Raw genomic sequence first — 12,209 nt, forward strand, 5'->3', positions numbered from 1 at the left:
TTATTGTACTCTCACATGTCTCTGCTTACTGGAACACCACTGTGATATTTAATAGATATCACTACGATATTTTAAAAAAATGACCGTGTATCCGAGAGTTGAATCCTGGAACATATAAACGAGTCCCTCGTCGCCAAACAAGCTAAGTGGAAGGGGAGAAGAAGGGGAGAAGGGTGTGTGCTCATACCATAACTACTGTGTTTTAAATTGTTTCTCTTCTATGAATTTTATCCCCAAATTGTGGAAGAGAAAACACAAAGTATCGCCACATTTTCAGCAGGGCAGCGGAGCGGCTGTGGGTTGACTCTCCACGGTTCTCATGGGCTTTATAAGTCCCGCCTCCTGCCCGAGTGGGAACACAGCAGACTGTTAACGCGACAGAGAAAGACACAGACATGGCAGAAGAAGCTCCAGCAGTTCCCGCGGTGAAAGCCCCGGCCAAGGCTCCCAAGAAGAAGGCGACTCCCCGGGCAAAGAGTGACGGACCCTCCCTCCCGAAGCTCATCCTCGACGCCGTGACTGAGGCCAAGGACCGTAAAGGCACGTCGCTTCCGGCTATCAAAAAGACGTTGGCCACCAAAGGCATCGACCTGGAGAAGTCCAACAAACGCATCAACACCGCCGTGAAGAAGCTGGTGACCGACGGAAAGCTGGTCCAGAATAAAGGGATCGGTGCATCCGGGTCCTTCAAGCTCCCCAAGGCTCAGCCTAAAGCCGCCAAAGCGGTCAAGAAGACTCCCGTTAAGGTGAAGAAGCCCGCTGCCAAGTCCCCGCAGAAGAAAACAGCCGCTAAGAAAACCGCTGTGAAGAAGACCGCAGTCAAGAAAACCGCCGCTAAGAAACCAGCAGCCAAGAAGCCAGCAGCCAAGAAGTCTCCGTATAAGAAAGCTGCCAAGAAGCCAGCAGTGAAATCTACCCCCAAGAAGGCTGCCCCTAAGAAGGTCGCAAAGAAGAAGACCCCTGTGAAGAAAGCTCCGGCAAAGAAAGCTGCAGCGAAGAAGTCCAAGAAGTAAAGTGGCTCTTTAACCTGCACGCAGTGCACCAAAAGGCTCTTTTAAGAGCCACCACACATTCACCAAAGAGCTGATTTCCTACATTATCATGTCTGGTTCCATGGTTTGTTTTTCTATCATTTATTTTATCAAAGCACTTTGATCTACATGAAACGTGCTGGTGAATAGAAATGTTTGCTGTTAGATTTAGCATTAGCACCCATTATTTGTTGTATTAGGGTTAGGACTCATACAGTAGGAAGATTTCCAATTCTGTGATAGCAGCCCTGCAATATCATAACAAGATAAATATCAGATATAAATGCAGTTGATCAAATGATTTTTTTTTTTTTAGTGGTGGTTTAAAAATCGATTAAGTGGAGGTTAGGTTCTGTTAGTTGTGAAGTGATATCGCCTCAGAAGCTGTAGTAGCCTAGTAGTAATACCAGTATTACCCTGCATCAGTGTGCCACATGTAAGAGGAAAAGGAAATGGTCTCTCAGTGCTTTGTCCTCTGACCGCCACAGGATGGCGCTAACACACAAGAAGAGAGTAACACTGTCTCCTCTTAACTTACATTTTTGTACATGAATCTACCTCTAAATCTCTTTAGCTGGAAGGATCGACCCTTAACATGTAGCATCTCATTTCCTAGAGGGTCCTATAAACACAAATAAAAAAATATATACAAAATATACAAACAGAACAGCATTACACACCTAATACACAGATACGGACAGCTTGCTCATTCTCACCCGTAGCTGTTTCAGAGCTGTTCATATTGTAATATAATACTTATATAATAACATACTACTTATTTATTCCAGCATCCTTTGCACTATGCTCCATAATTAAAATAATAATAATTTATCATAAAATAATTCACTCCTGAACACTTTGCACTCTTCACTGCACTACTCATAATGTCTATGCTGTTTCTGTTTATAGTGTGTATATATTGTTCGTTTTTGTATGAGTAAGCACATTGTGAGCATTGTGTAATCCAAAGCAAAATTCCTCGTTTGTGTCCTCATACCTGGCAAATAAAGCTGATTCTGAGTCAAAAAAAATTAGATACAATAACCCGGATAATTAAATCAATTCATCACAAAAAGAGAAATGGAAGCTATTTGTTTTCAGCTCTAACAAACAAGGCTATAAATTACAAATTAAAAGCTTGAACAGGTTGTTTTAAGATGAGAAAATAAAGATGTCCAGAAGCAGTGGTCTGTGGTCTTTAGATCTCAGAGAAAAATTAAGATTATTCTATAGGAAAGATTATTATGAATGAATTATATCTGAATGATCTGCATCCAACTTATTTGAAACTTGGAGGGACAAAGAAGTAGGGATATTGCAGATATGAAGATCTACATGGAAACCACAAACTGTTTCAAGAAAGAACAGTTGAAATAAATGAAGATGAACTGAACTGCTGTGGCCACTTAATTTATTCAAACAATAGACAATATAATAACGTTTTAAGTCCTTCTATATCTCCGTGGATGAACTGGGTGGCAGTGTAACTAACCAGATGTGTTATGATAAAAGAAATATTGCATCAGTTGTTTTCAACATCCACTCAGACAAATAATGTTCTGACATCACAATGACAATCAAACAGTAACTCAAGTTTACTTTGAAGTGTTCAATCTAGACAACGAGGCAATTCCCCACAAACATTTTCTTGACTGGAAGCCTTTTACAAAACATATGTAACAAATAGTTGTTTTGAGACTAAATGCATTATACCAGTACCGGTGCTGGTAGATGACCTTAAGCTGTGTATGGAGCATAAAAAACAAGTTTAAATTACCATCAAACTGAAACCTGATCGCATGAGCAGTAGCCACCTGCATAGTATGATATTTACCATTAGTTCTGGGCAGCTCAAGCTCATGTGTTACAAATCTTTTTGCCGCAGTCAGTATAATTAGATTTAATTGACTTCCCTTGAAATGTATTCATCTGGGACATCTGGCCTTGGAACTCCAACCTTCCCATAAAGGCCCAGTGCCGAGCTACACTTTCAATGTTAAAACTATATGGGTGGCAAAGGTAGGAACAGGCTCTCATATACAACACTTAAAACATGAAAATAGGTGTAACTAAACTAAATACAATAATTGAAATATTTCTCTTGAAATAACATTTACACAAGGACAACATCTCACTCCAAAAGGTGCCCTGGGGAGTTTTCTTGTAAACAAAAAAGTTTCTGTTCATATTTTGTCACTCTCCAAAACGCATTTCTTACAAATGTGCTGAATGCATTTTCCTCCCCATAAAATATTTGCAAAGGTGATTTGTCCTAAACGTTTTCAAACTGCATCATTCACATCCATATTTACTAGCTTGCAGTCTTCTTCTAAGGAAAAATGAACCACTCTCGTGAAAGAAGTAAGAATAAAAATAAACATTCAAATTGTTATAGAAAGTCATTTAAATAATGTAACCGTTTATTTTCTACATGTGCCTTTGTTGAGACAGCAGCCGTTATCTAGCCAGCTGCTGTCTAAAGTGTCTAAATTTGAATTCATTTTGTCCAATAGTTACTCAGCTCCAGCCCGCGTATCTCCCGGTCTGGACCAATCAGCGCTGCCCTGGCTCCGGCAGTTCCTTTATAAAGCCGCTGTTCACTCCGAGCGTTATTCGTTCTTGAGCTGTGAACACGAGAAAAAAAGCTAAAATGGCCAGAACCAAGCAGACCGCGCGTAAATCCACCGGAGGAAAAGCTCCCAGGAAGCAGCTGGCCACCAAGGCTGCCCGTAAGAGCGCCCCAGCCACCGGCGGAGTGAAGAAACCTCACCGTTACAGGCCCGGTACCGTGGCTCTGAGAGAGATCCGTCGCTACCAGAAGTCCACCGAGCTGCTGATCCGCAAGCTGCCCTTCCAGCGCCTGGTGAGGGAGATCGCTCAGGACTTCAAGACCGACCTGCGCTTCCAGAGCTCCGCCGTCATGGCTCTGCAGGAGGCCAGCGAGGCTTACCTGGTCGGTCTGTTCGAGGACACCAACCTGTGCGCCATCCACGCCAAGAGGGTCACCATCATGCCCAAAGACATCCAGCTGGCCCGTCGTATCCGCGGAGAGAGGGCTTAAACTCACCTTAGGCTACTGCTCTAAACAACACAACGGCTCTTTTAAGAGCCACATACAAACCTTAACAGAGCAACAGTCCTGAAACCATTGTGTCCCACGTGTTCATACCCAGGTGAAAAAAAATCTATTAAAAATATACTTTAAAGTGTACTAAGTATATTTTCTAAATTTTGTACTATTTTTGTCAAATCTAAGTATAGTTAAGTGTATTCAATTATGTATTAACTTCAACTTAACATCTATTTGACTACACTTCCAAGTGTAAATAGTAAACTAAAATGGAACAACTTTTTTTTGAAATGAAAATCAAGATTCATGAGCAATTAAGCACACTTACAGTACAATTGTATTTCTATTCTTATTGAAATACACTTAAAGGCATTGCAGCGCAACTTATAGTTGTGTTTAAGTATATTTTGTGCATACTGCTATCATACTTATAATTACTATAAACTGTTAATTTAGTATGCCTCTGTAATATTTCAAGTGATCTACAAATGCACTTCATAACTATATTTAGTGCTTTTAAAGTGTCCCACTTTGACAATGTGTTTGAAGTGAAGTTCAGTTACAAACTAAACATCATAAACATGTACTTTCAGTGCAATGTTATAGTGTAAGGTAAAAACAAATAGTTTGAAGTATATTTCATCTGTACTTTTATCCCTATTTTGTTATACTTAAGCATGAATGTTGCTATTAAACTACAAGTGTATCATATTACAATTCAAGTGCATTACATCAACAGATTACAAATTGCATTTCAGAAAATGATCTTTATTCTTGACACAAAATTAACAGATATTAACTAAAGCAGGAACCTTGAACAGTCGACTTTCTCTGAAATGCCGGCAAGAGAACAATGGCGAACAAGTTATTACACATGCACATCTAGCTCTGACTTGAATTACTAGAGGCCTTGTAGCTCTCATTGTTGCACTTCCTCCGTAGAAGGGCCCGTATCTCTGCCACCTCGGTGTTGGGGAATCGCTCCCTCACTGCATCTGTGAAAACAGGAAAGAGACATGGGCATGAATTAAAACAAGATAGACAATGTATAACATTGAAATACAATCATTGATGATAATGAATTTGTCAATCAATCATGAAAATGGATTTGGATTCATAATTGACATTACTGTACCTATAATTGCGTTGTTTTTTTCTGGCTCAAGCTGCTCCTTCAGCTCGCCTTTTTTTCCTTTCCCCGTGAGTGTTGCCTTGGCCAAAGTTTCCCTGCCAAACACCAATGTGGCCAGTTCCTGTGTGAAGAGGGACATCCTCCTCCCACTCAGCCTCTGATAGAGGCGTTTTGGGACTTGCACTGATGAGTTGCCCAATGACACCTGTGAAAACACACAACCAGATTAAGACAAAAGGTTAATTACAAACACTTCTCTATATGGCAGGTTGGCATGTGTCTTGGCTTCAAGTGTTTTAACACAAACAGTACCTCCACAATCTTGTAAGATTTTTTTGTATGCTTATTGCACACAATCATAACAAAGACATAACAAGGATTGGTTTAAGGTCCTTCAGTCATACCATGTCTTCTTCACTGCCAGTGTGACTGCCAGTGCGCGATGAGTTGCTTTGGCTGGAATTCACGGAAGACAAAGGTGAATCTGCCATTTTGTTTAGGACTGTTTTGAGTGAAGACACCAGTCCTGGCAGCTCTAAAATAAGGATATAGTATAAAAATGGTCAGTATCACATTATGACACAAAGAATAAGTATCACATTGTGACATAAAATAGCAGATATATAAATGTCATTTCACAATAGCTACATCTGGTTTAACTTTTATTTATTTATGATTGGATGAGGATCCTTACTCATACTTTTCACCGCTAGCATGTATGTCTGACATGAATGTTCCCCTCACTCAAAGCCACAGGGCAGTAATTCCATTACAGTGTGAAGGCGGAGTAGGGCGAATGTTCAGTTTAGCATGTGAAGTATAGAGAAGCACAGGGTTCCCAAGTTAAGTCAAATGTAAAATTCCATGACTTTCCCAGGCAAAAAAAATTTAACTTCCATGACCAACTATGAATGGTGCAATAAACTAACTGACCAAAGATTTCAAAGCACCCTCGTAGCGTTCAAGCATCTTTACTTTTTAGAGTGGGAGATGAATAAATGGGCATTGCATTTGATTGTATTAATGTATTTTGGCAAGACAATTTTAAACTGATTTTAAAAATTCCATGACTTTGCCCCCAAAATGATCAATTTCCCTGACTTTTCCTGAAATTCCATGATATTCCAAAAATTCCATGACCTGTGGGAACCTGCAAGAAACTGCTGAAAATTCTTATGTGAATAAGACCATATAGCCTGTCTCACTGGACCCTTCTCTTGACTGATATGTTGCGATGCTTGGCAACAGAGATGGAAGATTAGAACTATTTCTTGGAGTGGATGAAATAAATAAATAAGTCTACATATAATTATTGAATACGCAATTTTATATCTTTAATCGCGATGGAAGGGGAACAGATGTATAAAAGCAATATGACACTTGTGGTCATGGTATTGGTACCTGTGCCACTCTGCCAGAGGCCTTGTAGTTATATCCGTACCAACCCCACTGTCACTTTTGCCATATTGCTTAATCAGTGAAATTCAAACAAGGAGTGTTAACAGTAGTCAATGACGGCAAAAATGGCAGAGTTAAGTGGATTATTTTCAAATTTGGAATGTGGGAAGTCAGGTCTGTATTCTAAGACATAACACGTAACATGCATGTTCTTCAAATTAACAGTGGGATGCATGTCTTGAATTCATAAAGTTGACTTCATGACCTCAATGACAAACGACTGCAGATGTATGGGAGGAGGGTTCAGGTGGTGGCAGAGATAACCCTGGCATCACTAGCATACATATACACCCACCCACCTTTCAGAGCCTTCAAACTGTCCTCATCCAGTTCAACAAAAACAGCAGGCACCGTCCCTGGCCGCTGAGACTCCACCTGAGGGATGGCGTCCTCCTCCTCCTCACTGGTGTCAATCACCTATGCAGAAAACATCAATATAATTACCTTAAACAAAAAGGGCAGCTATACACTCCTAATCATACACAAACCAAAACACAATTTTCATGGTGTGAGTGTGTGTATAAATCAACAGAGTTCATACACTCTTGAATAGTAACTTCTGCTATGTCACAAGCTTTACCCTGAGCACCAAGGTCATAGGTTTGTAGGTTGGGTTTGGACTTTGGTACTGGGACATAATTCATATAAAGTGCAAAGTGCGTTAATGCATGCATTTCAGCACAAATAGGCTATAATCCACCACTGTAAACTCTGACAATTATCTGGGGAACACTGCACATTATTTGATGAAGTCAGTTACATTTTTAAACTTACCATTTTTCTTTTTTTGGGTGGATCAAAAATATCGCAACATGTGTCGTCGGAATCAGACTAATATCTAGCAGGAGTAGAACTGAGTTGTCTTGTAGGTTGCCGTTTGAGGTCCCTCTTGAGCTGTTCGTCCATCTTGGCCATCTGTGAACCAGACTGACAACATACATCTTGTTTAAGAGAATGATTTTGAACATTTCCAAACCACCACTTTAAGTAACTGCACTCATTTTTTAATAGCTTCTACAAGTGCATTTCTTCTTATTGCGACTACAGCACACTTTCCAAGTCTCCACCTCCATCCATCCATCACTCTGACAGTATTTGTAACAGGAGAATGAATCTTGACTTAACATGCCTGGCATTACAAAATAGCTAACTTTTAAGTAATATTTATCATTTCAAATTGATATTTGCTGGCTAAATCTGCTAAATGCTTGTGCACCCAGTTTGGAAAAGTCTGCAAAAATTCACGATGTAACTCCCATGGCAAACATATTCTACGATGACACAGCATTATTTGTAAACTGTTATGTTCCATAACTGTTAAGTCATAAATAAAGCTTACGGTCATTCCTTGCTTCACCACCCCCTTCTCCTGGCCAGACTGACAGAAGGAAGACCATATATCCCCCCCCTTGAGGGAAGCAACACGCTTCTGCACTACTTCTTTGTAGTTTTCTGTGAAGAAGACCCATTATTTGCATTAATTACTTTGTAAACAGAGTTCATTGTAAATGTAACAACTTTCAATTACCTTTTTCAAACATTACTTAACTTCACAATTAACTTAACAGGAAACACATAAAATACAAATTAATTGTGACCTTTTATTAATAAAAAATAATAATTTCAAGACAGGAATGTCACTGTCATTTCATTTATTTGTACTTTATTACTTTCATCAGTATTGGGCACTTGTAATGTCCATACCAAGTTACAGCGGAGTCCACCCCCTCTGTACATTGAAAATGTCTCCTTGACACAACTGCATTTGTTCTATATTTTCGCCTGTTCCTTCTTGATAAATATGTTGTCCCCAACATCCAAATGACTTTATTAACTTTGACTTAACCAATTATCTGAATTTTCATTAAATGGACATGCTACATAGCGACGACGAATTCCATAAAACTACTAGCTAAACCTTCACTAGAACCTAAGCCAAACACTTCAAAGATAAGCTATATGGGTCTGTTAGGGGAACGTTCTCTAAAGGTTACAACATTAGGCGAACGTTCTGGTAACATTCTGAGAACGGTCGATGTAACCAAAAACTAACGTTTCCTAAAGGCCAGGAAAACTTTCCATGGGAACCAAAAACTAACCTTCAGGGAACATTCCCAGAACGTTCTGGGAACCACAAATTGTTACCTGGGGGAGCGTTCTCTACAGGAGGACTTATTAATTACACTAATATACTTGAAGCACATGTTATCTCATTCGAATGTAACTGCCTCACATTAATCAATCATCTTATTAATGAATAATATATCAGAACTGTATTTGAAGAAATTATATTTCAACGCATCACGACAAGCCTAACGTTACATCACCTTCCACCATTTTCTTAGGTTAGCAATCTTGCATTAGTTAACATTGCTGGCTAGCATATTTCAACCCACAGACTGTATTTATAGAACTATATATACAGTCTATGTTCCAAGCACTTCATCATCAGTAACGTTAAATTACATGACAGTAGTCGGTTAGTTAATGTAAAGAGTATTCAGAATGTTTTAGAACTTACCCGACATGAACAGCAGTTTGGCTGCAACCGGCTTCAGATCTTGCCTGTGTTTAGCTGGCTAAATCACCTCTATCCAGCCTTCCTGGGACTGGAGGTTTTCCTTGCAGGTGACTGTAATATCAGCATTTCTATATGCATCCTGTATTATACATGTACTGTCTGCAATAACGGACCCGTCGATGAAATAAAACAACCCATACATTGCTAACTTTGTTACCGCTAACTTTGTTACCGCCTGAGTATCAGTGATGTATTTCAAACATTAACCGTTACTATTTGGCTACGTTGTAGCTGTGTAGCTAATTGCCGCCCAAACTTCTACATGGTGATTGGATGTCGATGACGCTGCGCACACTGATTGGATGTGGGAACCGACTGGTGGGTGTGTCCAATTCCTGGGTCCATTCGTAGCCATCTACTGCTTAGTCTTAATTTTTGAATCTTGATCTGTTGCATTGCTCAACAATAGTTATTCAAATATGCCACCTGTACAATCAAAGTACAAGTCCTACATATTGGTCACTAATAAGAAAATACCAAGGACAACAGAATACAGACACAGGAAGGTAATTATAATTTGTATCATTATTTTAAATTGTTAATATGTTTTTCTTGTTCTTGTTATTTTTTATTTATTTATTTAAGGACAATGGACATTTAATGAACATGTACAGCAGTACACGTAAAAGTGCCAGATTATAGCCCAAAGGCTAATTTCCATCTGTAGTCCCATTTGGCAGATATAATTTACAATAACAGGACATAAGATTCTTGTTGTTCTTCTTATAATTATGGTAATAGTCGGCCTACTACTTATACAATAATACTAATAATAATAATAATAATAAAAAGAAGAAGGCCCTAGTATAGCAGTACTAATAATAATATTAATAATAAATAATAATGATAATAATAGGATAATAGCTGGTAGCAGGCCAAGCAATGGAGAAAGCCTACCTGATATTCATGATAAGTAGTAGGCTAGCTCCACCATCTTATAGGGCTGGCTATACTGTCTTGAAATTGTCTTTTGTTTCAGGGAAAAGGCAGAAGACATAAACAGTACAAGCAGTACCTTTGCAGCACTGGTGTTGAAGTCCCTGACAGAATTTTAGGACGTCATGACAGAGAAGTAAGATATGTGCATGATATATGATGATGTAAAGAATTTTTTTTATTATTATGACATTGCATGGATTACAACGTGTAACATGTGATGTTTTCAGACAAAAAACTAGCTTAATGCCCAAATTGCTTTGACACAGTGCAACAACTGAAAAACCAAGTTATATTAAACTTATATCAAGATCAAAAAAGTAGTTGGTATTGTTTTCAGTATAAAGAGACTTACCTAGCTCTTTCTCATAAAATCATTTGACTTAATTTAAGAAGAGTTTGACTTAAGACGTCTCATCCTGAAAACAAGCAAAGTCTTATGCCAGTGCGTAAAGAAAATTTGTCCTAAAAACAAGTAAATTTGGCCCCCAGTGTGTTGAGCAAATTGGTCTTGATAAGTCTTCTTAAATTGAGTCAAAGTCTTCTTAAATTAAGTCAAAATGATCTTTCAAGAGAGCACGGTAAGTCTCTTCATAGTAAAAACAATACCAAAATTATGTTTTGATCTTAATATAAGATTAATTACACTTGGTTAGATTTTATTTTCTGCACTGACATGGATGGTGACAATTGTTTTGCTTACAGCCTCCAGCTCACCATGATGCACCACTGCAGCCAACAGCAGGAAAACGGAAGAGAGCGGACAGTAAGGTCAGGACACTGACAATGCATAATTCATTCCTTATAGCCTAATTGTCTATTCTTTAATGTTTTACTTTGTAACAATGTGACCAACCATTGTTGAATTACTTACATGGTTTCTTACTTACATGGTTTCCTGTAGACAGCAGTAGGCCTGTGTTCCAGTCTATAGGCTAATGTAATTAACTATCCTGTAACTACCCATGTCTGTACCGGATGTCTGTGTGGAAACTTATGTCCAGTAATAACAAAACAGTCAGTCTTCATGATGGAAAAATGTATTCACATAAATCATACACCAAATTGTTCAGGAAGAGCCAAGAAAAGTGGGTTTCTGTCTATATGAGTGTAGTACAACAAAATATCTAGTAGTAGTAACCTATAGGTTAGTGGAAATAGTGGGCAGAATAAAAAAAAAGAAACATGCAGGTCAGGACACAGGTAATACATATTTGTTCACTATGTTAGTTTATTGCTATTTTGTATTTAGAGGAACTGACTCCTACAACGTAACAAACTAGCTCACACATTTTTCAAATTTCAGATTGGAGCAGTTGGAGCAAGTTGCTTTACTTCTAGTGCTTTAAGATCCCACTCAATAACAAAACAACACCAGATTCAGTGACTAACTTGCCACACACTTTGTGCCAACTTCAGAATGGATCAGCTGCTGAGGACGATGTGGTTGATATAAGAGAGCAGCAGACCATGCAAGGACCAGAGGCTGAGAGACCCAACCCAAATCCGTCACAGGTAAGATTACAATTACTTATGGGCCAGCGTTCATCTTTGTTTGTTTAGTTTTTCTTTTACAGGAGTGATTTGCTATGATGACTTGATGCATACAATCTGAACAACAAATTTCATTCATCTGCCATAGAATAGAATAGAATAACAAAGACTTTATTTTCATGTCACACACTTCCATTTTGCTCAGCAGGCTACAATAAAGCTGAATTGAGATCTCTGGCTGACATAAAACCATGCCCAAAGAGTGCAGCAAGGCACAATATTCTAGAAAAGCTTGATCATAGTGATGATTAGACGTAGCATTTTATTATATGGTCTGATGTTTGAACTCAAAAAATATTTTAAATACTGTGTTGGACGCCCCAAAACTAGCTACACACAAGGAATCCCTAAAATATCTGTAAATTTAATTTCAGTTATGACAACTTATCAAAACCCATCAGAGCATAGATACTAAAAATGGTTAGATGAAGTCATATGCACAAGTGC

The 12,209-nt window shown here is 38.6% G+C and overlaps 3 protein-coding genes across 3 annotated transcripts in view; 2 read left to right on the forward strand and 1 right to left on the reverse strand.

The window, feature by feature from the left end:
* LOC120544555 (E3 ubiquitin-protein ligase Siah2-like) overlaps positions 1 to 12,209 on the reverse strand; it is a gene marked incomplete at its 3' end in the record, with an annotated part of 540,100 nt that overhangs the window by 304,302 nt on the left and 223,589 nt on the right.
* LOC120544558 (histone H1-like) lies at positions 375 to 2,424 on the forward strand. Its single transcript, XM_039778423.1, has one exon. The coding sequence runs from the start codon at positions 396 to 398 to the stop codon at positions 1,011 to 1,013; it is 618 nt and encodes a 205-aa protein (XP_039634357.1). The 5' UTR covers positions 375 to 395; the 3' UTR covers positions 1,014 to 2,424.
* Positions 3,655 to 4,199, forward strand: LOC120544577 (histone H3). Its single transcript, XM_039778445.1, has one exon. It carries the CDS (start codon positions 3,682 to 3,684, stop codon positions 4,090 to 4,092), a length of 411 nt encoding a protein of 136 aa, XP_039634379.1. The 5' UTR covers positions 3,655 to 3,681; the 3' UTR covers positions 4,093 to 4,199.

This window comes from Perca fluviatilis, chromosome 16 (assembly GCF_010015445.1).
Source record: "Perca fluviatilis chromosome 16, GENO_Pfluv_1.0, whole genome shotgun sequence".
Lineage (NCBI taxonomy): Eukaryota > Metazoa > Chordata > Actinopteri > Perciformes > Percidae > Perca > Perca fluviatilis.